The sequence below is a fragment of the Emys orbicularis genome, chromosome 1 (assembly GCF_028017835.1).
Source record: "Emys orbicularis isolate rEmyOrb1 chromosome 1, rEmyOrb1.hap1, whole genome shotgun sequence".
Taxonomy (NCBI): Eukaryota; Metazoa; Chordata; order Testudines; family Emydidae; genus Emys; species Emys orbicularis.
Window position 1 is genome coordinate 215,059,964 of NC_088683.1, and position 26,777 is coordinate 215,086,740.

The 26,777-nt window shown below is 44.4% G+C and overlaps 1 protein-coding gene across 1 annotated transcript in view; it reads right to left on the minus strand.

Annotated features, from left to right (window-relative positions):
• The window catches only part of TSPAN7 (tetraspanin 7), a 196,760-nt gene that overhangs the window by 21,466 nt on the left and 148,517 nt on the right, over positions 1-26,777 (minus strand). Inside the window, exons 2-6 of the mRNA XM_065417130.1 lie at positions 24,146-24,334; positions 22,367-22,441; positions 15,131-15,226; positions 12,798-12,953; positions 4,572-4,655 (exon numbers count right to left, since the gene is read on the minus strand). Of these exons, the coding sequence (XP_065273202.1) occupies positions 4,572-4,655; positions 12,798-12,953; positions 15,131-15,226; positions 22,367-22,441; positions 24,146-24,334 (600 nt within the window). The remainder of the gene's footprint in view (positions 1-4,571; positions 4,656-12,797; positions 12,954-15,130; positions 15,227-22,366; positions 22,442-24,145; positions 24,335-26,777) is intronic.

Here is a 26,777-nt window from a genome sequence, read left to right on the forward strand (position 1 = left end):
GCTGGAACAATACGGCTCTAAAGCTGCACTACAATCCCCTCCTACTTAATGAGTAACTCAATGGTAATTCCAACCTGAAGAGGCTATCCCATGTCCTTTAAACCAACATCTGCAGGTAGTGTTCCACAGGCAAAAATCATTCCTCTTAAAGGCGACTTGGACAGTTTTATTTTATGTTGTCCAGTGTATGGGGATCATTTTCATGAAGAGCACCTGCTAAACACAAGTTATTCCAGCTGAAAATCAACGTCAGACTTCGATTCCAAAAACAATTTGCTTTTCTAAAAATTATTATTTCAACCTCAACAAGCAAAGTCTGTGCTTCGCAATTGTGCAGATGTCATCGGTCCCAAAGCAGCTTTTCAGACACTAATTGTGGTTGAGAAATCATGCCAAAGCAATAAGACACATCATGCCATTACATCAACTTTTTCCATTTCTGAGAACTGGTACATTCCTTGTACTGGTTAACACCTAACAAATTATGCAAGGGAAAGGCCAGCACAACATGCTCTACTGCAGAAGAGCAAAACAGTGCAACTTGCCTTTTACTTGATTAAAACTATTCTAAATAGAAACAGTGAAACCTCACCTAAAGCTGTATCTCTGCCTGCTACGTTACTATTAGCCTTGCTTAATCTGAAATCAGTCAGAGGGTTCCATTCTTATGTGGATCAAGCAAGACAGATTAATAAGTAAATGGTAACCAACTTTATTGTATTCTTCACATATTAGGCTACATTCAGCTGTCTGCTCCACAAGGGGTAGGGACTAAGCGAGGTAGGGAGTCACTTCGCACACACAAACAGGCCAGGAAGAATCTTTCTACAGTGCACAAGTGTGGGCTGCGAAGTATGCCTGCCTGAGTCTCATGCCTCCACCTCCTTAATGGTGTAGGGGCAACAGTGTGCTGGAAGTGAAGAATGTCTAGCTCCCCAGTTGGCTGGAGTGTACACTGCCATCAGCAACAAATACTTGCCAGCAGCACATCAGGGTGCACTTTGCACTTGCTCGGAGCAGCAGCAAAGTGCATTTCACATTGTGTTGCCTGCAGCCTGCCATGATAAATCCAGCCTGTGCCAGCATGATTCTCGCTGCAGAGGATGCATTGGTCTGCATCTCTGTTCTTCTTTGCTGCACCGTCCAATTCCATCAAAGACAGAATTTAACCCATAAATTATGGATTGCCTATAATAAATATCCAGACAGGTCAAAACTCTGACAAACAATCCCAGTCTGGCTTCTTTCTATATTGTCCTCCCAGCTGCAAACAACTTCTAGCCAAGTTAAAATGCTACACGTAAAAATACAGCACGTACTACAGATTCATTAAAGATGTGACTAGGCTAAAGCAGATTTGGTGATTTATACTTGGTCCAGATCCTTACCTACAAAATATCCTGCAATGTGCCTCAATTGTGTAGGGCTGAATAATCCAACATGTTACCTCCCGAGTCCTCAAACAATTTTGGATGGATTTTTTAAAGATATCTGCATTGAACACAATTCTGACTACCTAAAAACAGATTCAGATAGTGTACAGAGAGCACTGTATAATGGTGCCATCAAGGTTAGGAACAAGAACAAGTCAACTACTACCAGTTGTCAAGAAGTGGAATGCAGTAGTAAAAAGCTAGTGTTATCACAGCTTCTGGCTACCAAAGTTCTTTAGCTGTGTGTCTGTATGAAGGATAAGTCAATGCTTTGAGATGGTTCAGGTACAACTGACCATCAACTCAGAGTGCAGAACCAAAGCATGACGTTTCCTCACAACCAAGACTCAGACAAGAAAATGTTAGTGTGGTTCTTAGCAAAGACATCATGGTCTTCTAGTGACAAAGAAGAGACGGTAACATCCAAGGCAAAGTAGTCAGTCAGAAGCCTTAATCCAACCAACACACTTCAGGCTACCTGAGGCTGGGTTTCAGTGGATAATGGATCTGCTAACAATTTTCCTCAGTACTTGGAAGCAGTTATACTGAAGAATTTAGAGATAGGCTCGGTTCAGCAAAGCAGTGAAACTTGTTAATAGGAATTTGACTAAAATAAAATCATAGAAACATTGCCAGAAATATTTTTCTTGAACCAAAATGTGTAGCCATGCATAAGTCACTCCTAACTTCGTTCCCCCAGTTTTAACAAAGGCTGTTCACACTGTTTAACCTCTATAATGGACAGTCACACTCCCTGTTACAATTTGCCACGGAATGACAGGATGTGCAAGTCAAGCAAGAAAAGAGAAAGGGGCTGTGCTGCAGTAAACTGCAGTAAAAAGAGGAGAGTGTTGCTGGTGTTTTAGCAGATGAGAGCACTGTCTTTACATGCAGCACATTGACTGAATTCATGCGTTTTAAGGTGAAGCAGAATAAACTCAGCTGGCACTTCCCATTTTCAAAGCACTGCACAAATATTTTAAAATATGGTGCCTCGTGCCATCAGGTTTACACTTCTAAAATGCCTGGAGCTGGATTTTTAACATTAAATGACCAAAGCAAATGCCAGCTGTAATGACAACTTTCAAGTGTAGTGTTTACAGTCAACCTGTTCTGGGTCTAGAAGAAGGCAAATATTCGCTCAGATGGAAGTAGTTTAATCCCACGAATGTGCATGCACCTCACTGTCCTGTTTTGGAAATGGTTTGGCATTGGGCTTCTAAATGTGGTTTTCTTTCTCCTATTTCTGCACATTTTGAGGGGATTCTCACCATTCCAAGGCAAATGACTACTACAAAGAAGGGTCAAGATATTGTGGAAGATGCAGGTAGTATTCCTGCTTATGGTCCTTACACTGGTGTAAGGACCATAAGCAGCTTTCATAATTTAGAACAGTCCCTAGGCTTCTTTTAACTAATCTTTGGTCCTTTTCGACCCAAATAGCTAGTCAGAGTTTGGGGCTCTGGGGATGTTCCAGCTAAAAGTAGAAACTGACGGAGTCTGGTATTTTCTTTGATGCAATCTTGTTTATTTACAAGGAATGTACAAAATCCTGCTTCTCTGAGTGCAAAAGGAACTGAGAACAAAATGAGCAGTTTCTTAGCTTACAGCCCCCAACCCTCTAGTCAACATAAGACTCAAAAGCTCTCTAGCTTTTTCCAGGATCACACTATACTTAGAGGATACTGCTTGGCTTTCTTGCCTTTCTCTCCCTCTTTGTTCTTTTGTCCTCTCTTTCTATGTGATCTCTACACGCAAATACCCTACCCAAAACAATACTCAGTCCATAGGTACCGACTCCGTGGGTGCTCCAGGGCTGGAGCACCCACGGGGAGCAGCCAAGCTCCTCTCAGCCCCCGCCCCACCTCCTCCTCCCCCCCGAGCACGCCGCATCCCTGCTCTTCCGCCTACCTCCCAGCGTTTCCCGTCCAGCCGCCGCTAAACAGCTGTTTGGCAGCGTTAGCACACTCCGGGAGGGAGGGGAGGAGCGGGAACATGGCGCGCTCAGGGGAGGAGGCGGGAAAGAGGCTGGGCCGGGGTGGGGATTTGGGGAAGGAGTTGGAATATTGGCAGGGAGGGGGCGGAGTTAGGGCGGGGACTCTGGGGAAGGGGTGGGAGGAGGCAGGGCAGGGGTGGAGCCTTATGGAAGGGGTGGAGTGGGGACGGGGGCGGGGTCGAGCACCCACGGGAAAGAGGGGAAGTTGGGGCCTATGACTCAGTCAAAAACTCCTGGGCAGAGCTTATGCTTACAGTTATGTTAATTGAAGGGTAAATTCACACCTATCAATCTCACTGGGGTTTTAACTCAACCCAAAGTTTCACCCAACTCACAACAATAAGTCCGAACGGTCACTAGGCTTCTTTAACTGATGTCAGGGCCAAGGCAGTTTGAAAGTCAGGGAGCCATAGCCAGCTTCCTAGTCTTCCCTGAATACTCCGCATGCCAAAACATATCATGAAACAGTGTGGCTTTTAGACTGTGGTTTTGGCATCTTTCTCCTTACAGCTGTGCTGTTGTTTGTAGCTAGGGAAACTGAACTCCTACGTTGATTTAAGGGGCCTCTCTTCACAAAAATCAAAGGGGTTTTTCATTTAGAAAAGTTAGTAGAATGAACAGAGTTTTAACAAATAGTCCTCTCCCACCCTGAACTTTTTTCTCTTTACAGTGAAGCTGAAATAAGCAAATAGTGCGGGTCACCACATAAAAACCAAAACAAAACAAACAGTTTTTGAATGAGCCAGGTTAAATTTATGTTCTTATTTTAAAGATCTTTGAATTTTATAACAAGATCTTTAAAAAAGAAAGTCTGAAGAGTGAAAAGCCTATCCAACATATGGATCAGCTATTTGGCTTTTGAGTTGTTTATGCTCCATTTAAAACAATGCTTTATTGGGTTAACCTCTGTTTGACCCAACAGAGGGACAAGTGATTTTCCTTGAGCTAGTCATTAGTTGAATCATAACTGCATATTCCCAAGGAGAAACTGCATTTAAGTTGAAAAAAGAAAATCAATGAACAGATGACCAAAGGACTAATGAGCATTCTGAGCTCTGTCCCTTATTATAATCCTTCCCTGAAGCCAGGGGAAGAGGAAAAGAGAAAAAAACCCACCTAGTTCATGTAGTATAATTGTATACCTGTGAGAATGCAATTCCAAAAGCCACTCCAGCTATGATTCCCATATTTGTCTCCATAAAACTGGTCACCAGATCATAACAGCCCTGTAAAACAAAGACAAACATAATCAGGCTTTGAGCGTGTGTGCCCCTTCCCCCATTTCATTTGGCTTCAGTCAGAAATTGGGTATTTTTATCATGATTTCCAACAACATTTTAACTTATTTTATTTAATAACAATTCCTGTTAAGTGATGAGTGTACCCAATAATCGTGAAGACAGAAACAGTACATTTTAGAAACAAATTTGCTAGAATGGGAAAGAAGCCTAATGTGATGCTGTAATAAATAAGACACTGTTGTATTATTAAGGAAAATCTTTTTGATATTTAAAAAAAAAAAAAGTAAGGCCTCAACAGAGTCGATCTGAAAACAAAGCAGAACCTGACAAGATACAGGCAGTAAAAATGAATCATGGTAGCTGTGACAATTTGGGAATATGTCTGTACAATTTATGAATTGTGTGAGAGATTACGAACCCTTATGGGTACGTCTATACTGCAATAAAAGACCCATGGCATGGCCACAGTTGGCCCGTGTCAGCTGACTTGGGCTCACAGGGCTTGGGCTGCAGGGCTAAAAATGGCAGTGTAGACATTTGGACTCCAGCTGGAGCCTGGGCTCTGAAACCCTGCAAGGAGGGTGGGTCTCAGAGCCTAGGCTCAAGCCCGACCCTGAACGTCTGCACTGCTATTTTCAGCCCCGCAGCCCAACCCCTGAAGTCCGAGTCAATTGACCCAGGTTTTGACACTTGGCGCTGGAGGTTTTTTATTGCACTGTAGACGTATCCTGTGTGTCTGTGTCAGGCTACAAACTCCATTCTGAATGCCCAGACTTCTGCCTTCGCTATGGTCTATTTGCCTCCACATTGGGTTAAGATGTCAAAGGCTGGTGGCAAAAGAACAACAGAGGATAGTTGACTCTAAGACTGTAAACTGCCGGAAATCTATTCACTCTTTTAGACAACAGATGGTCCCTACGCAGCAGAACTGGTTTAGTAGGGGGAAGTCACCTGGGCAATGAAATCACCCAGTAGGGATGTGTGTCCACATGGGGAAGCTGGCATGGGTGTCACCTGAGCCAAAGGTTTCAAAAGGGCAGAGGCTGGTCTGCTGGGTGGGGAGGGGGCATTTTCTCCAGTTCAGAAGGGAGAAGCAACCCAGCACATACCACCTCCTGAAGCAGGGGGCTCCCTGCCTGCCTGCCCCCAAGATAGTAAGGGACATTGCAGTTTAAGATGCTTCTTGTTTTGTATGAGCTGTACTCTCCTCTGCTTTTATACGATTAAGTAAAAGAGCATAAATGTGTTAGATTCTGTGCACAGTGTGTCTCTGTGCTAACTATTCCACAACCGCTGCATGCCCCCGAGAGTTACACTGTAACCAGAAGCTTCACACCTTCGAGGGGAGTTCTGGGAGAAGGGTGTGTTTAAGTAACTGGGGCATCCTGGGGGTCAGCGCTGGTGCTGGGGGCCGAGGGCAGGTGGGCCGAGGAGCCCCATTTCTGGGAAAGGGATGACAGACAGAGTTAGTGCTAGTAAATGTGCCAGAGAGGCCAAGGGAGAAACTGGTGCTGCAGCCTGATGAGGCTACAGAAGCTTGAAACACCCATGGGATCCAGAGCAAAGGAGGCCTTGATTCCGCTCATGGCAGTTCTAGTGCCTGGCCAGGAGGGGGCGCCCGCTAGCGTAACACTAGCTTATTTAGGAACATGCTGCTGTTTAACATAAGCATGGCTCGGATGCGTAAGGAGGTGTCCTGCCTGGCTGTGTCCCTCTAAAGGCACCAGGCATGGTCTGGAATGGTTTATTACTTTTAATATATGACAGTACTGAAGGGGTTTTTTGGGGGGGGGAGGGGGTTCGACTGTTTCCTTGAGGTTTTTTTGAGCAGAAAAGAACAAACAAGCCCCCTCCCCCTTCAAATACACATTCCTGGTCTACAGTCGAGACCCCGATTCCATCAGAGCCACTCTCCCCCTACCTCAATACACGGCCTTTCGAACTGGGGGTAGGAGGCAGAGAATGTGTGTGCACAGGCTGCTCTTGGACATGCTTTTGAGATCTGTCTCTCTCTCAATACATATATTTTCTTAAATTATTTTTTCAAAAATGTGTTTGCAATTAGCTTTTCCAGTTTCAGGTGTTTAAAGGAATCTAAGTCATTGACTGAAAACCACAAGCACAAACAGTCTGATTTTTTCCCCCTGATACAAACCCCACCAAACCCTCCCCCCAAAACAACCCAGCTTTTCTCCCCAAACTCAGCACGAACTTATTCACAGACTGAGGCCAAGTGCATATGTTATATCTGTGTCAGTTCTATAGGAAGCTGAGAAAAGAGTGGAATTTTACTTGTCTCGCCTTTCTCAGTCTTGACTCCAGCACTGCCAGTGTGACACAGGCGCTGACTCTGTGGGTGCTCTGCGGCTCAAGCACCCATGGGAAAAAAAAAAAGGCGGTGCTCAGCACCCACTGGCCACAGTGGCTCTGGCCTGGGGTCTGGCTGCTGATCAGCTTTTGGGCAGCGGGCCCCTGGGGCTGGCCGAGGATCACAGCAGCCTGCAGGAGGTGCTCGGGTGGGGCCTCGAGAGTGGAGAGGAGCGAGCGATGGGTGGGTGGGCCTCAAGGGAGGGGGCAGAATGAGGCAGAGCAAGGGCGGGACCTCGGGGGAAGAGGCTGAGCAGGCGGGGGTTCGGGGCAGAGCAGGGGTGGAGCACCCACCGGGGGGGGAAAAAAAGTCAGCATCCGTGCAGCATTATGAGTCTATTCATCATAGACATGCAAGTGCCCACACAGGCTCCAATCCTGCAAACTCTTAAGCATGTTTTTAGAGGATATCAGGGCCTCATACTGCACACTAGTGTTCAGAAGAAGAAAACGCCCTTTGTTAAATGTAGGCCATTCATGACCTAGATTACATGATTTCTTGAACCTCTTTTGTAATATAAAATACATTTTTTTTAATCCTCAGAGTAATGAAATGGTAGATAAAGTTAAGAGTGACTCAACTCCAGGGCAGCCATAAATCAGTTCTGAGATGTTTCAACATACATATTAACCCCTAATTACATCTTGCAACGTTATACTAACTATACATTATTTCAAGCTTACTCGTTTAACAGATCAAGCAACTATGGTTGTATGTCCTGCATATTATGAAATGAGGCTAGAGCGTTCAACCAATTCTTTCATTCTGCCAGATGTGCCTTCATATTTTTCCAGCCTTTCCCAAAGGTTCTCAAATCTATTGTTTTCAATCGCTTGCACAAGATGTAACAGCTCACAGTTATGGTAATTTGAGAGAGACTTAAAGTCTTACTTGTTAAAAAGATCATGCTAGTAAGATAACTTTACTCACTCACCTCATGTGTAGAATGTTTTTCCAGGACGCCATAATTTACTGTTTCTGGCAATTTATTGTATGATTATGATGTAAGTGCTCAGTCCTTGTTGTGCACCCTCAGAACTGGTGCACCCTCAAGAATGGTGCAGACATTACCAAACAAACTTGAAAAATTCTGTATATTGTAACCACGCAGCTATTGGAGGGGAGGGGGAACCCTATTTAGCAACTATCACTTCATTTGCATCCCTATTCCTGTTCCTTTATCAACATTTTAGAGAAAAATAATGCTTAGGATTTGTTTGTAATGCACTTTGGTTAGCGAATCCTAATGACAGCTCAGTGTTAGATATTAGCCTCATTTAATAGATGAGGAGATTTAGGGCTAGATTCACTTGGCATCACCACACCTAACTTTTAGGTGCCTAGAAAAAAATCACTGGGATTCCAAAACCAGGGTTAGGCATGCAGGTTCCCTATAAAATGAATGGGGAGAGATACGTGCCTCAGAATGGTATCACAAAAGCCAGCATGCTAGATGGGGAGCAGCCTAAATTAGCCAATGGGAGAGATGTGTCCCAAACCCCACCCTTCTTAGGGAGTTTAGTGCTTAAATCCAGACTGCAGGGAGGTGCCTCCCTCTGTTTCGGATTCTCAGCTGGAAATCCTTTCTTGGCATCTGGTGCCCATGGCTTTTTTGTTTTTGTTTTGTTTTTTAACAAGAAGCTGGGAGGGTGGAGACTCCCTCATAACTTTTAACCTAGTGGTTAGGGTAGTCACCTGAGATGTGGGAGACGCCTGGTTCAAATCCCCCTTTCACCTCAGGAGGAGCAGGGATCTGCCGCCTCTCAGGTGAGTGTCCTGGCCACTGGGCTACAGAATATTCTGAAGTGGGGCTCCCTCAGCTGTTCCACTGTGAATAAATCATGAAGAAGTCATTTGGGTCACAGAGAGAGAGAGCACAAAAAAGCACAAGCATGAGAATGATTCTGTAGCCTGGCAGAGCACTCACCTGGGCGGTGGGAAACCCAGGGTCCTGTCCCCCTGCTCCGATTAATTTTTTAATGATTTATTCATAATGGAACAGGAGACTGGGGAGATTGAGGGAGACCAACATCTAAGGAGCCTATATCCCAATGGTGAGGGCACTCACCTGACAAATGGCAGATCCCTGTTCAAATGCCATCTTCCCCTCTGAGGTGGAGGTAGCACTTGAACTGGGGGTCTCCCCCACCTCAGGTAGATACTCTAACCTCTGGGCTAACAGTTGTGAGGGAGGTTGTCCTCTCCCTTCCCCTGGCTGTTATGTGCACGTCAGTATACAGGGCCCAATCCGGCAAGTGAGCTCTGAGCACACTTAAGGGATTGGGCCCCACAGGTGAATTAGGCGGAGGAAGACGTATCTTCCTTTCATGAATCACTCTGCGACTTAAGTGTCCAGACGTGGAGTGTTGGAGTAAAGTAAGTGTTTGGATGGAGTAAAATAACTGGAAAAATTCAGGCACTGAGAGAGTTTAGGCACCTGCACACAGTTTTGAAACAGCTGGATGGGGGCTTTGTGAATTCCAACCAAGTCTGATTCTGGAATCTAGGGACCTAAAGCAACAGTTACATGCCTAGGTCCTTTTGTGACTCTAGCCCTAAATGACTTCCCAACGTCACTTAGCTAATCAGTAGCAGAGTTGGGAAACACAGTCCAGGAGTTTCTGACTTCCAGTCGTGTGATCAGATCACTAGAATAAGCCTCCATTGGTAATTCATTAGTACTCTTTGTGAACTTTTAGCGCCTTATTTTACTTTTTTTTTTTTTTTTTGGAAGCCTGTTCCTATTACTGGTTTTTGGAGACTAGGAAAAGACTGCATTTCAAATGTATTTAATCCATAAATGAGAGCTAGAGAGAGAAAGACAGACCTCTGCAACAAAGGGACCTGTATGTCCCCAATCCTGCAAAAAATACACACAGGCAAGTATCATAAATAAGGTTAAGATTTTATCATTGTTATTTTTAGTAAAGGTCATGGACAGGTCATGGGCAATAACCAAAAATTCATGGAAGCCTGCGACCTGTCTGTGACTTTACTAAAAATAATGGGGGGGGGGGGGGTCTGATAGGAGGGATGAGAACCCAAGCCCCACCGTGGCTTGGAGCTCCAGGCCCCCCGCCAGCTGACTTCTCCAGCCCCACTGCCCCAGGGCTGAAGCTGCAATGGAAAATGTCACAGAGGTCTCTGAAAGTCATAGGATTTCTGACTTCCATGACAAAAATCTTATCCTTAATCACAAACCTCCTTCTTGGCTGAGAACAGGATGAGAGTCTGTTCAGAGACCATCAAGGCTGTTCCTTCCCTGTAAGCTACAGTACCAGACCAGCCACAACTCCTTTTGCTTTGCTTTTTGTTCCTGTTCCCCTCCCACCTCTCAGAAATAGCCCACCTTGTTCAAGTTTCTTTGAGCAACTCAAAGATCTGGGACAGCTCCCCAGCGGAGAGTTCTTTAAGTCTTTGATTTAAATGGCAACTGAAACAGAGTTCTCAGATGTGGGCAAGACCTTCAAACTATCCGTGGACAATCCGTGGACAAAATAATCAAGTCAGCTACTTCAGAAACAGAGACTCTATGGATAACAGCTGGTAGAAAATAATCAAATTAAAGATAAAACAAAGATTGGCCCTCTGTGAAATGAGAGTGAATGCTGGTCAGTCTGCAGTACCAATCAGAACATTAGGACAAAATAACTGCACCCGTTTAAACGTGGGAGGGATCAGCCATGGATCAGCTGGAAGGCATTGATTTTAAACTACTGTGCATTTCCCTTCCAGTTATCATTTGAAATAATATTTCAGTTTTGTCCACAGCAAAAAGGCAAATTAACTCAAGGTCAGATTGTGATGAGGGGGAGGGTGCCAAGAGCCTCTATCTATCCAGCCAGCCAAGTATTTGTAGGAGTATACGTGTAAAAGCTATAACCTTTCCTGCACCTTCTCCCACAGCGACAGTATGGCTCAGAAGCACCAGGTCTACTCCTCATTAGAACTCCATGGGTACCTGTAAGTGGACCAGTGAGGCCAAGGCCACAGTTCTGTCCATTTTCTAGTAGCCACACAACAAGGAGAGTGCACTCTGAAGCCTGGGAGATGGAGGAAGAGCTGGGCGGTGGCAGAGCTCCTGGCTCCCGTGTGTGCTCCTCAGGAGGAATTCTGGCCAACTCAGGACAGGTTTACACTACAGCTGCACCACTGTAGCACTCTCCAGTCAGCTTAGTTACCCCACCTCTGCAAGAGGCGGTAGCTATGTCAGAGGAGAAGCTCTCCCACTGACACAGCACTGTCTACATGGGGGGGGGGTAGATTGGTATAACTACATCACTCAGGGGTGTGGAGTTTTCATACCCCTGAGCGACGTAGTTATACCCAAGTAAGCATGTAGTGTAGTCCTGGCCTCAGTCAGAATTCCTCCTGGTGCAGCTCAGCCCCACTGCACCTTCCCCTCCTCCCTCTCTACAAAAGGCAGAATCTGGCACTAATTAAGAGTGTAAATTAATGTCTTTGCAAATCCTTTAAACTCACCCAACAGAGCAACATTACATTGATGACCATTATTTCAAGTTTCACAATAGACCGACATCATCCCTGTTCCAAATCCATTAGCACTGATTGGCTCACAGTAGGCTACTGTGACTAGTGGAAGCTAATCCAGTATTATTGTCTTCTTGGTATGGACTGGAAAAACACTCTATTTGACTGCTTTACAAAGGTAGAGTCATAAAGGGGACCTCAGTCCCCATCTCCAAGTCCCTGACGGACAGGCAGCTGAGTTGCAGGACAAGCTGAAAAGGATTAAAATAGAACCCAACCCACCATTTCTGCATTTTTCTGTTATATACCAATAATTTCTTGTGTTAACAGTTACACTGGAAATAGTTAATAGAGAAATGAGAAGAGAAATAAATCACTAAATGCGCTGGGGCGAATTAATCTCTGCTGTAACCACCGAAGTCATGGTGTTATATCAAGGTTTAATTTGGCATCAGGATTATTCCCTTTATGAACAATTTGTTACCTCTCTTGAAAATCTTATGCAAAAAGTCAACAGGAAAGAAGTTCTGTGCCAGCAATGAATGTCATCTTGCACAACACAGTATTAGGAGTGTCTTTTCTATATGCTGCATTGTTTCCCCTTTTCCCCTCTTTTCTTCACATTTTCTGCATTTGTATTCTGTTATTAATTTATTTGTTTTGCTATCTCACTCACTCTCTCTCGATACTACTCTCCCAATTGTCTTTTTGAAGGTGGGGAGAGGTCAATGTTAGCTCTGTTCTGCCTGCAGCAGTATGAATCCAATGAGATTAGACGGGGCACAGCAAACATATCTCACTACCCCACAACGCTTCACGTCAATCATCCCTATTTTCTCTGTTTGGGCTGTTAGCATCCAACGCCTGAAATTTCTGACAGAAGACAAGTTGGCGGGGAGGGAGTCAGTGAGAATGAGAACTGCTGATTGACATAAGTACCGAGGTCAGCTGCCTCACTTCTGTGTATTTAAACAGTCTTGCCAGCTTTGCCTCTGTGCAAGATGCTGTACCTGACCAAATGTGATGGGAATGAGAAGTGAGTTCACATCTCACTGGTCGGGTTTCTGTGTCTGCTTATTTCAGAAATGTCAATTTAAGTGTTGGGTGGCAAGCAGTGGGCAATCTTATCCACTTCTCCATCCCCAGTTTCCACACTCTTCATATCGCTAGGCAGGAACCGCACTTCAATGACACCATATGTAGTAATGTGCGAACTAATTCATCGGATAGTTGCATCTCAGTTGCCTTTGGCACACAGTGACCTGTACCTTCTGGTTTATTTTAGTGGCAGCAACGGTCATATTGCGCAGATCCTGGGGATTGCAGTCACTGGCGTTCATGCAGCAGCTTGGGGGAATACCGTGTTCAAAGAAGTAAGGGCTAGTGCTCCAGTTGGTGTAGTTCTGAATGCCACAGCATCTCAGCTACAAAGAAAGAGTAGATAATAAAAGAAGCAAGTGTTAAAACAAGCATAGGAATAGTTTCAGATCTTACCTTTCAGAGTGAGGTCAGACCAAGGCTACTCACTAAGACTTATTTTCCAAATAAGCCTGGGGCTGATACTGCTCACACAGAAGTCAGTAGCTTAATTCCCACTTACTTCAGTGGGAGCCGGCTGGGGCTCTTTGCTTATACTGAAGAATGGAGTAACTGAACTACCGCCCAAAATAGGTAAGTTACCATCAGCAAGCACTACTATACTGGAGGATGGGAAGAAGGCCAACAGTGTACCTATCTTTTCAAAAAGGTGTTAAACATGATCCTGGGAAATCTAAATTGAAAAGCCTTCCCTTGGTAACAGGAAAAACAGCTGAGAAAAATGAGAGAGTTATTAAGCACATAGGGGGACCACAAATAGAGACAAAGCAGTACAGGTTTAAGAGGATGAATCAAGCCTCTCTAACTCATAAGACTTCTTTAAAAGAGTTAACAAAATAGCAAATAAAAGCAGAACTGGTGGGTTTACACTTTCAAAATGCTTTTGGAAGGGTGGGAGGTGTGTCCTATTCTAGACTAAAAAACTGGCAAAGCCTGTCAAAGATGGGGAATAAATGGCAAATTCTCAGTGTGACAAGAGATTGTAAGTGGGGTGTCTCGTCTAGCCCCAAATATCTCAAGTGAGGGGGAAAAGCACCGTCCTTTTGGTAATCTTGTTCCACTGCCAAATTCTTCTTATAATTAAAGCCCCACTTCCATTTTTAAAACCTGCTGCATCTTTCCTCCACTACTGTTTATTCAGTCTTTGTTATGGAAGGACAATAACCTGTTTGAAAACATCTCGTGGAGCAACTGTAGGCAGTCACGTGTGTCCCTCACCCATCTTTTCTCCCAATGGAACATGCCCAGTTCTCTTAACCTTTCTTGATAGGTTTCATCTTCCAGGCCTTTCATTGTCTTTGCAAAGAGAACTGCTATAGGTTATCAACTAAACAGGAAGCTAGATGACCAAATCCTGACTAATCATGTTCATATTTGTAAAGCTTTATAATGCTAGTGGCAGAGCCTCTTTAGAATAAGAACTGCTCACACTCTATGATCCTAACTAAACACCAAACAACTAAAGACTAGCACAGGGGTCGGCAACCTTTCAGAAATGATGTGCCGAGTCTTCATTTATTCACTCTAATTTAAGGTTTTGCGTGCCAGTAATACATTTTAATGTTTTTAGAAAGTCTCTTTCTATAAGTCTGTAATATATAACTAAACTATTGTTGTATGTAAAGTAAATAAGGTTTTTAAAATGCTTAAGAAGCTTCATTTAAAATTAATTTAAAATGTGGAGCCCCCCAGACTGGTGGCCAGGACCCGGGCAGTGTGGGTGCCACTGAAAATCAGCTCGCGTGCCGCCTTCGGCACCCGTGCCATAGGTTGCCTACCCCTGGACTAGCACAAGGGCTTGTCTGCATTATAAAACTTGCATTGGTTTAACTAAATAAATGTAAAATGAAGTTTCCACATTAAACTAGATAATCTTAAGTGTGATTTAGACCATCTTAAATGAGTCCATATTAAGGGTTTGCCCCAGGATAACTATATTGATTTTAAATTGATTATGTCACAAGGCTATATGTTTTCTAATACTGACCAAGCCCAAGATTAGGGGTGAACTCAACTAGTTTTAAAAAGTAGCAGTTGTCAGAAGATGCCTGCTATATGCTATGGCGATATGGTTTGTGAAATACTGTCTTCTGGTGGTGGTTCTTTCGTCCAGGATATTGACAGTACAGTGTCCCAAACAAGCACAGAGCACCCTTGGATAGACTGGCTATTCTGTAGCTAGTAAATACCAAAGATGCGATCCAGGCGCCATTGAGGTCACTGGCAAAACTCTCACCCACTTGGAGCCAGCATTTCACCCCAGGTATTCAGAATCCTGTCTCTCCATTCTAGGTATTGAATCCTGGAACCAACACCTTGAAGGTCTAATCAGTAGCAGCTGTGGGTGTGGAAGGAATGCAGGCTGAAACCCCATGTAATCAGTTTAGCCCCTAAAATATAACTTACTAACACAACTATTTGAGCCATTGGCAATTCATGTTTTGTGATCAAACAAGAATAGATTCTGTTTACATCTTTTTACAAATAGCTATTTTAAACTTACACTCTGTTGTACGTCATCCACTGCGAGGCTTCGCTCATCGTTGCCGTTGTAATTCTGGATAGCTTCAGTGTATGTCCTAAGGAAAGTGTCCTTGATCTAAGAGGAAAAAGCCAGAGAATGAGATATTTTATAAGTGACCAGCATATGGAATGGGCATTTTAACGCACAAGCTTTCAGTCTGAGTCTTTCCAAGAAATTTACCCATTTCCAACCTTAGCAGGATAGCCAAATCAGAGCGAGTATGTGTTCCTTTTGCCACTCTTTCTGGAGTGTATATTCAGAGTCTAAAAAGCTCTCCTTTAACATTCACAAGTCCTTTTGATGGCATTTTAAGATTGCCACTTGCAACCATAGACTCTTTAAATAGATCACCAAATGCTATATTTTTGAAAATAGCTGGGATGGATTGGGAACTGCCCTGTGACAATTTATGAATACTATATGTTAGTCTGGTTATTGGGATGTTTACTGTATGAATATATTAGTTTAGGTCAGTCAGACGGCTGACTTGAAAAACAAGCAGGAAGGAAAAGCACAGCTCAAGACAGCCACCTCTCATGAAACACTTGAGTTGTTAAGGGACAATGTCAAAGCTATTAGCTCTGATGATTTCATCTGTTTTGAGCCAACCTGCAAACAGGGGCACCATTTCGGAGGGGCAGAGGGGAGCTTCATACAGCAGCTCTGCTCCAGGTGAATATCCTAGCCCCAGGCAGAGCTGTTAACTGCCCTGCAGCCTGGGTGTGCAATGTGAGTTCAGCAGAGGGGAGGTGCTGGTCTCAGCTGATGCCCTGGGGCAAGGAGTCAGTATTTTGTTTACAAACAGAGGCAGGGTGATTTTAAGATAAGAAAGGGCTGGTAATTAAATTAAGGATCTGGAAGTCCTTAGATGAGCCTGTAAAACAGGGATTCCTCTGGGAGAAGGGGGCGGGGGAAAAGGAAGGTGTTGAAGAGAGAATGCAGGGGACTCAGACAGCGTTCCTTCTAATTTTTTACGACCATGTGCGGAATGAATTTTGTTATGTGCACCAATATGGACGTGATGTGTGACACATCACCTTCATATTGGTGCACATAATAAAATTCATGTGGTGGGGGTGGGGCTGAGGGCTTTGGAGTGTGGGAGGGGGCTCAGGGCTGGAGCAGAGGGTTGAGGGGTGCGGGCTCTGGGGTGGGGCCGGGGATGAGGAGTTCGGGGTTTGGGAGGAGGCTCTGGGCTGGGGCAGAGGGTTGGGGTGTGGGGGGATGAGGGCTCTGGCTGGGGGTGTGGACTCTGGGGTGGGGCTGTGGATGAGGGTTTTGGGGTGGAGGAGAGGGCAGAGGGTGGGGGTGCAGGCTCTGGGGTGGGGCTGGGGACGAGGGACTCCCCTCAGCCCTCTCTCACTGCAGCAGCTTGGGCTGGGGGAGAGGCGCCTCTCCCCGGCTGCAGCAGCTCCGGCGGGGCTGAGCCGGGTCGAGAGAGGGGCTCATCTCTCCAGCAGCTCCAGCGGGCCTGGGCCAGGCCGGGAGAGGGGCTCATCTCTCCGGCAGCTCCAGCGGGCCTGGGCCAGGCCGGGAGAGGGGCTCATCTCTCCGGCAGCTCCAGCGGGCCTGGGCCAGGCCAGTCCAAGGGAGGGGCGCCTCTCCCCCGGCTGTCGCATGTCCGGGGCAGGTTCATTCTGGGGCCGGTGGGGAGGGGCGCCTCTCCCCGCCGTGGCAGGTTCGTGCTGGCGGAGAGGCATCGGGGCTTAATAGTCAGCTGTGCAGCTGCGCAACTTAGAGGGAACTTAGGACTCAGAAGTAATACGGCCAAGCCCTCTGAGCCAAAGTCACATCAGAAAAAAGGGAGATCTGAAGGGGAGAGGTGAAAAGAAGGGAAGGGATAGCAGTGGTACAGAGAAGTTCCCCCTCTACTCGTGGTACTTATGTGACCCCATCTCTGTAGTATCTGAGTGCCTCACAATGTCTAACCCATTTCTCCTCACAGCCCCTCTGTGACCTAGAGCAGTGCTGTTATCCCCATTGTACAGATGGGGCACTGAGACACACAGACTAAAGGCAAGATTTTTAAAGGTATTTAGGCACCTAGTGGGATTTTCAAAAGCACCCAGAAGTTTAGGTTCTTTGTAAACCCCACTAGCTGCCTCGCTGCATCTTTAGGTGCCTAAACCCTTTGAAACTCTGTCCTAAGGCAGGGGCCTGAAGTCATACAGGAAGTCCATGGGAGGAGTAGAACCCAGGTCTCTGAGGGTTGACAACCTATTCACTGGACCAGCCGCTCTCTTTGCTGCATGCTGATAGCTGGGAGCAAAACCAAGGCGGCCAGTTCTCTGAGACTCCAGCAAACAGTCCCAGGCGATTGGGAAGGATGTCATGTTGACAGCATGAAAAGCACCACAGAGGTCAGAAAGGTTGAGGAGAGAGAATGAGAGTCAGATGAGAGGAGATCACTTAACCCCCAAAGGGTGGCAGGTTCTGCCACATGCTGGGCCGTAGAGCAACGGCTGCAGTGCAGTTTTATGTTTTAACTGAAAACCATTTTGTTTTGTCATTTTTTGTTCTGAGTTCGAGAAAAGGAAGAAATGAGAAAGTGTCATATAAATATCAGATGTGATTATACATCAAACTCTTAGGGTTTCAGCTGTATTCAGGTCAATTCCAGAACAAAGAACAGTAATTGCATCCATAAAGTCGATGATTATAAAGTCGATGATTATTGTCATGATTTGTATTATCCATGATATTGTATTATTCAGTCTCTAGACTCTGTTTGCCAGAAGCTGGGAATGGGTGACAGGAGATGGGTCACTCGATTATTACTTGTTCTGTTCATTCCGTCTGGGGCACCTGGCACTGGCCACTGTTGGAAGACAGAATACTGGGCTAGATGGATGATTGGTCTGACCCAGTATGACCGTTCTTATGTTCTTATTCACTGACACCATCTGTGTGCTCAGCACTGTTCAGAATATGCCAGAAAGTATAGTCCCTGAGCCAATGCGTATAAAATGTGTAGCCCTGGATAAGATAGCTCAGATATTTATGTATGAAATGTATAATTATTGAGCACGTGTTATTATATGAGTGGAGATGCTGACAGCAATAGAAGTTTTACCTGATTAAGGACTGGAAGACTTGACCCTCCAACTTTTTTTCAAGAGAAAGAGTTGCCCAGAGCTCCTGTGCCTGTTTACTTTCCTTTCCTGCTTGCAGTGTCCTGATATACCTCAGAAGCCTCAATTTTTTTCTCAGCTTTAAAATGTGAAATTTTCCTGGTGTTTGGTTTTAAACATTCTCCTGTGAGAACTGCAACTCAAATCACTATAGTGTTGTTCTTAAGAGCCTTCTGGAAAGTAACTAGTCTTTGAACAGAAGTGAAAGCAGTGTTGCTGTCTCATGATTTTGTCATGAGTCTCATGATAATTATTGTTTTCCTTAAAGCCCCAGCTCCTTGAGTCAAGTGATGATTTCAGCCTTCATTCTCAAAGAAAAAGTATGTTTCTAGCCCTCGTGGCTATGGCGAAAGCTTCAAAATGTGACCCCAGTGCACCCTAAAGGCTCAAAAAGTGGAAGGCAAATTAAAAAAAACACACCAAATCTATTATTTTTACATAATCTCGCGATTATCATGATTTTTGCCAATCTCATATTTGGTGAGCCTGACTCATGATATTTAAACATTTGGGGTTAGCAATAATGTGAAAGTGACTTAAAAGTGTCAGTTTCACTCCTGTTTAAAGTCAGTTTCTAGTCTATTATTTGTAGTATGGTAACACCCCAAGAGCCCCATGTAGGTGCTGTATAAACTCATGGGACTTGCCCTAGTAGAATGTTTCCAAAAGTTAAATGATCTATTCCATGCTTAGTGAATAGCAAAAAGTAAGTAGCCTAAATGATATAGAGTAATCTAGATTTTTCTACAATTGTTTCCATTGTTGTAGTCAAGAGTAAGAATATACTTTAAAAGTTTAAACCTAACTAGTGTCCCTTAAGTGAATTAACACAAGATGTCAGAACATGTTAGTATTAGTGCTAATTGGGTCTAATATTTATTTAATTTTCTTTTTTATATAGAAATTAGTGTTCCTGTCAGTTAATTTCTAAGTTACTGTCTGCAAAAAACCCTAGAGTTTTCACGTGCCTAAATAGCCCCTGGAGTCATGGTTAAAATTGCCCCCTCCTCCCCCCAAATCTGAAATGACGCCCCTGCCCACAAAACTGGGTTGGACCAGGAAGGATCAAAGCTTGGAACACAGAAGAACAAAAGAACTATAGCAGATTTTAAAAGGGACACACTCTTTTAAGCAGCATGGGGGGAGAGGGGGAGGAGAGTTGTTCAAAGAGAAGAGGAGGAAAATGCAAGGAGCTGCTGGAAGAAGCTAGGCTTACTTAGGTTATCATCAGAGGATGGGGAGACTTTAGGTAAGATGTATATGTGTCTACTCCTTGTTATTTTAAAATCCTTTTCCTCCAAAAGCCTTGTTCCTGCTGCTAAAATAAGCAATACTTTGCTTTAAGAAGGCTGATCGCTGTACACCACTGGTCACCAACTCCCTAGAGGGAAGAACTGCAGGTGTTGAACATAGTTGGATCTGCTTAGTAAGCATGGTTGATACACAGGTACTGTAGCCCAGGTCAGAGGCTAAGAGAGGGAGAATTGCAGAATTCCATCTGGGATAGGTAAAGGCACGAGGCCTGACACCTGCAGGGATGCATTCATAGAACCAGTGAGAGGACAGGGGTGCAGCCAGCTATGCAGCCATGACAAGATCACACTGTGAAAATGAGTTCATCTGCTAAACAGAGGAACGTGTCAAACAGCTGGAAGTATGATGTGAAAAGCAAAAGCAAAAATGGAAGTGGAAATAGGGAGTGTACAGAGTATTAACTAGCTTTCAATTTTCTGGTTTATTTCCCCACATTCATTACATGTTTAGGTTTGCAAGGGGATACCCTGAGGAGTAAGGGCCCATGGTATGAAAACCTAAAGGAGCGATTTGTGTCAATGTACAGGAGGGAAGGTGAAGTATAACCTGCCAGTTCTCTATTAGATAAAAATAGCTAGAGAGAAGAGGAATTCCCCCTTCAATTTGCCTTTTGTGTGCCCGCAATATGAGGGAGGTGAGCTTTGTGAAGAAGTAGGGGGCATTAAAAGGCAATGCCAATCCCACTGCTTGGTAGCAGCACTGATTCATTGCGGCACTGGAGCTCTCTGGATAAGGAACTACTGCTCCCCAGGCTAGAGAAGCTCAGGAATGTCACAGAGGACACGTGAACTGGGAGGAAAGCAGAGCCTGGTGGCAGATTCAGGAGGTTGCATTATTGTGATCTTGACAAAAGATTGCCCATCCACAGGTAGAATGGTAATTCCCAGCAAAAAAAGAACAGGTATTTCAAAATCAAATCGGTAACCATCTACAGCTGGTGAAGGTAGACACAAGAAACATACAGAGGGAAATATCACAGCCAAAAAGGACACTCTCTCAGCAGAACAGGGTACTAGAGGACTACATATGACAAAGGGAAAAGAGTCAGAGGGACAGAAGTTACTCCTGGGGGAATTCTGCGCCACTGCGCAAGCGCAGAATTAATGTCCCCCACAGATTCCGCCCCCCCCCAGAATAATTGATTCTGACAATGTGTCGAAGGGAAGTTGTAATTATACCTTTCACCCACCAGGTGCTGATGTGGCACCAGAAGAGAAGGTGGCTGGCTCATGGGCTGGAGCAGCCAGCCATGGAGAGAAAGGGGACAGAGGCTGCTTTCCTCACAGCGCCCTGCCCACGGGGCCAGGTGAGGAGGCATGGGATATGGAGGGGGGGTCACACAGATTGGGGTTCAGAAGGGCTAGTGTGGGGGGACAGACTGATGCCAGGGCACAGGAGCTAGTGGGGTGATAACATTGAGTCTAGGGATTCAAATAATGTTTAAAAAAAGTAAATGTTTAAACTATTAAAATTGTACCGATTAAACGTTTAACCGTTAGGCTCCACTGCCGCCCTGTGCGCCCGGGATCCCAGCTACTGCCCCGCCCCCAGGATCCCAGCTGCTGGCCCCATGCCAGGGACTCCGCTCGCTGCCAACTCTGTGCCGGGGCTCTGCTGCCGCCCCACGCAGACCTGAGGGCGTGGGGCTGGCAGCCAGGATCCCAGGAGTGCGCGGGGGGGGGGGGGGGTTGGGCGGGGTGCCAGACCCAACAACCCTCCAGGTTCACTCCCAGGCTCCTTCCCAGCAATTATTTCCCTCTCCCTCAGCTCCACCATTATCCCCAACTCCCCCAAGCCTTTGCACTGCTTCTGAGGGGTGCAGGAAATATGTTTGTGTACTGTAGTTTAAATGAATTATTACTCAAAGTTCTGTATTAATATGCCTAGTAAGGAATCTATTTGTCAAAAAAAATTTCCTGGATCTTTTTTGTTGTCTGCATTGTTACGGACATATTTGCTGACATGAAACTGGTGTGATTATAGTGTGTTATTCTGACAATAAAATATGCAGAATTTTGCAGAATTTTAAAATATTGTGCACAGAATATTATTTTTTTTTGGTGCAGAATTTTTATTTTTTTGGCTCAGAATTCCCCTAGGAGTAAGAAGTGAGGAAGAGATACTACAAAGTTACTGTCCTGGTTCAGTTTAAAAGACGTATAAAATCCTGGGCTTAAAACAAAGGGTTCCAGATAAAATGGACAAAGTAACACTGCTACTACAAATTCAAACTGTATTGTTCTCACAAGGCATCTTTCTAACCCAGTTTCCTATCTCTAGCTATTTCTAGCCTCACTCTACTCTCAGGACACTGGCACACTGAAAAAAAAAAAAAAATACGATTTACACAACATCAAGGAAACTAGTTTGGTTTGGCTTTGCAGTCTCAGAAATCCTCTCTGTATTACACAACCAAATGCCTCCCTGAGTGAAGTAGCTGTGTCTAAGAAAAGTATTTAACCTATTTTGCAGTCCTCAGCATATGTAACAGGGTAAAGAAGATCTTACATGATGGACATATAAAGAAAGATAGCTCCAGAGTAAATATCAGACAGCTAAGACTCAAAGCTTTGTCTAAATCCCTTCATTTGGAATCATATCAGTGTTTAGAGGGCTGCACGCATTACTGCCGAAAAATAGCTACATCACTCATGATGCATATGGAATTGCTGAAGTCAACAACCAATATATTGTACATGTTCTGAGAGGCTTCAGCAAATCCTGCTCAGAGAGGCACTGCCATTTATAACCTAAATTCATTTCCACTCACCTCATGGCGAAATACAAATCCTGAAATGCCAGCCACTAGCTCCGCCAGAAACACCAGGGACAAGAACATGGCATACTGAAAGCAAAGAAACAAGACAAAATGCAAGTCAGAGTGTGGGGCAGAGTTGTGTCTGAACCTTTTAGTTCTTTATGCAAACAATTCCGAGTTTAAGCTTCTGCCTCCAGATTTCCTCTAAAGACAGGGGGAAAAGAATGTATTTAGAGAGCGAAATATAGGACACCTTGCATGTGGTGTAACTACTAATAACTGCAGGACACTCTCCCCATTATTAGGTTGTTTGATGTGCATAAAATGACATTTCTTGACAGTCGCATATTATATATATATATTTTATTGAAACATACATTCACACTGCAGAGAGGTGGTTCCCATGTTGTTAAGGCCCTGATCTTGCAAGGAGATGAATGCAGGCAGACTCTTTGTATGTGTGTGGAACTCCAGTGAAGTCAACAGGACTCTGCAAAGGTACCAGGGTTCACTTGCATACATTTCACTGCAGGATTGGGGCCTATGGCCTGATTCAGTAAGGTACATAAGTGCATGAGTAGTCCCATTGACTTCATTGGCAATAATCATATGTACAAAGTGAATCAGGGCTGAAGTCTGGATTTAGAACCAAACTTTACCAAAGTGAGGGAGCAGAAGAGAGGTTTCAGTTTAGGTCTGATTTTTTTCTACACATGAATAAATAACTGAGAAGACAAACAATGCTAATCAGGCTGTTCTAACAGGAAATTGCATTTTAATCTTCCGAAAATCTCATCCCAATTGTCATGCAGAAAAGTTTGAAAAGTTGTTCAATGCTTGGGGTGGGAGGAGGAAGAAGGGAGAACTATTTTTAATGGAGGGCAAAGCAGCTAGGACTTTGCTAGGTCCTACAAACAATGCAGAACTCAAATATTTGCCTGTTTTCTTTTGAGGGGAGAAAGATGGTTTAAAAACTTTTATACAGGTGTTCAAAATAAAGCTTCATGTTCAGAACGGCGAATGCCACAGTTAGCTCTGACAGTCAGAGGATGTACCTTTAGGGAAAAATACTGTAGTAGAAGACACCATCCTGTTATTTCCCCTGCCCCAATTCACTTTCACCACATATTAACCTGACCATTACTATTCCCCGCCCCTCAAATTGCCACATATTATATTTTGTCCCTGAATGCCCTTATATAAGCTTAATGTTTAACTCGCCTGTGCATTTTTTCCCTCCACCTACAGTTTCCTTACATTTTGAGATGCATTGGAAAGCTTATCGGAGTGAGGAAATCCCTGTGCTGCTTTTGAAATGTGGATGGACATACTGCTGGGAGTTTACTTTTCTGGTGTCTACCTATTTTTATAGAGGTGAATACAGGATGCCAGAAATGAAAAGTTAGTGTGCATTAGACTAAATGTTACCATCGAGGTATTCCCTACATTCCATGTTGTATTATTAAGAAGCACCCCAGGAAAAATCTGTTTCAAATTAGCTACAGAGCTGTGCCATTTTTGATGTTAATAAGTCTGTAATGATACATCTGGTTCACTGGTAGCACTATTGCCATCACAGAGTCCTATATACTGCACAGAAGTCAGTGTCATTCATTGACTGGTTTCAGTGAAGGGAATTTTTTAAGCATGAGAGACACTTAGTGAACATTCAGGTCATTACAACCTTTCTGTTTGCCTCTGTTACAGTTAACATCTGTTTAAGCTTAATAAAAGTACATTGAATAAGCAATTTCCACATATGCCACATGACAGTTCTTTTGATTTACTTACCAGTTTCAGCATCCATGGGCTGCCACGACAAGTGGCAAAACAGCCAAACAGGCCAAAGACAATAATTGTGGTACCAGTCCCAATAAGCACATAGGGGGCATTGGTAGAGTTTTCAGCGATGAGAGAGATATATGTGCCTAAAGTGAGCTTCCCCCAGACTCCAACAGCAAGAAGAATAACGCCTGTGATCTGGAAAACAAGAGGAGAAATAGAGTCAGAGCCTATCGTAAAAAACACCTAGGATCAGTGCATGGCAATTTTGAACTGGCTGACTTTCCTCGTTGTCAAATCAGAATGGCTGGGCAAGTCAAACGACCTCTACTGGTTCCACAGGGACCGACACTGACAATTATTTTTTAGTATCTGGACATGTTCCATTAAGCCACCATTGCAAGTCAAAGAACTAAGCACTATCATGCTGACCATTGTCACAAGCAAAGAATACACGTCTACAAGGCCTTAGGTCGAAAGCTCGGTCATTCGAAATTTACAATATATTCCAAAACGTGCCTGAAGGAGAAGGTGAAACACCACTGCCACCAGAAATCAACAAAAACCATTTCTACTGAACGTACTATATGCTTTGTGTACAAAGTTCCTTGAACAACTGAAATCTGCTATTTTTCACCTAACTATGCGGATATGCACCTTTTGATATTAGTTTCCCCAGCCTCAGAGACATGATGTCACTTTAGAGGAAGTGTTGAGGGGTTAGGGAGAAGAAAATCAGGTAATCTCGCCTATTCAAGCTTTGCCACTGTGCTCTATGTTAGATGAAGTAAACAGTTTGACAGCAATCGGACACACAACTCTTCACCCACCACCTGCATTTGGAAACCTCCCACCCATCATGATCTCGATATAGTTTCAGAATCACCACATTATATAATATTTCTGATACTGAAATGGATGCTAGAAGCAGGAGGCAGATATTGCATGTTCTCTGCTGACATCTAGTGGACAGTAAGGAAAATTAATGGCTTTCCACACCCTTCCCCCTCAACATCAACACACAGTTTTTCTTTCTGAGTGGACTAAACCGAATCTCAAACACGTAAGGCAATGAGTTTGTTTTATAAATAAGGCAAACAGCATTTTTTTAGAACACCGGGAAAAAAGGCATTAAACCAGACACATCTATTACCTGCATTTTACATGAATCACTCAAATATTAAGCTTAACGCGAACATATAATGTACATCAGGACTGAAATCACAATGCTTGAAGTCTGCATGTGTGTCATCAGCTTAACTGTGTGGCCCAAAGGAAAACTGTGAGAACCTGCCATGTGGGCTTTAGCTCTGCAAATCCTTTCTCTAGATCTACCAGAGTTACCCTAGCATTCCCTAAACCACTCTGTGAGGATCCAATCCTTTCAGCTATCGCCACTCTAGACGTCATCTATAGGGACTGGAAAAGTTAGCACAGAGCCTGGGGCAGATATTAAGAAAGTTCTGGAATCAGGTTCTCCCCCTACCCCCTTCAGTGTTCTCTCTCTCAGAAGATTTGTTAGGTTTCTCTGGCATTTGCTTAGAAGCTTTTAGGCCAGCACAGTCGTGCAGTATTTCCCCAAAGAAACCTCCATTCATTTTTTTTGCTGCACCAAAACCCAAGTCAGCCATTTTGAGAGAGATCCCTCCCCACTACCATGTGACAGGGGCAATATTGAAGGGAAAAGGGAGGCAGGTTCTTGATGTGTCACTTAGGCTGATTCAAAGCAGACCACCTAGGGCACATTATTCTCATTTCCTGTCCCAGTCGTTTTGCTAGTCCTACTACAGTGCAGCAGCAGGACAAAGAAGTGTTCTTTGGTTCTACCTGCAGCTGAGGAAGCAAAGATGTGTGCAATCCAGATACAGCACTTCCTGTCCTGGAGGTGGAGCTATGCTGAGTGAAGCTGTTCAGTAATAAGGAGCACATCTGGGGAACGTCAGTGGGAAGGACTGTACAAACTGGGTGGAGGGTAAATGGAAAGGAAAAGAATAGAAGGTGGGGAAGAGACAATAAAGGGTGATGAGGAGGAAAGACCACAGGAGAAACAGGAGACAACAAAAATAAAACAGAAACAAAAATAAGAGGGATGAAAGGCGGCGGCAGAGATAAACAAACAAACACACAAAGCATCCTGGGCACCTCTGGTATGTCACAGAGCAATCCCATTCAAATCCCCCTCCTCTCGGCATCTCTCCTTCCACTCCCTTTCCGTTACCCAGTGTTCCACAAACATTTGACAACCGAGCCCTTTTAGGAAAATGAAAACAATGATGCTTCCCCACCCCATACTTTGCCATATGCTATTAAAGACCTACCCATCTTAATGTAAACACCTCCTATGCCCCTTCCTCTCTCCAGCAGCTATGCCTTTGCACTCCCGCACACTCTGGGAAACAAACACCTCCTCGCCTGTCTTACACATTTTGAGCAAGGCAATTGTTAAAAATGTTGACATTGAAAGTATCCTCATGGACATCCAACTCAGCACCCACTGAAATTACCGGGGCAGTTCACACCTCACAGCTTTTGCCTATGCCTCACATGTTTGGAAACACTGTCTCTGCCCATCCAGAGAGATTCCATGTGCTCGTGCCTGTATCTGGGCTCTGCTGCTGGTTCCCACTAGGCGTTTAAGCAC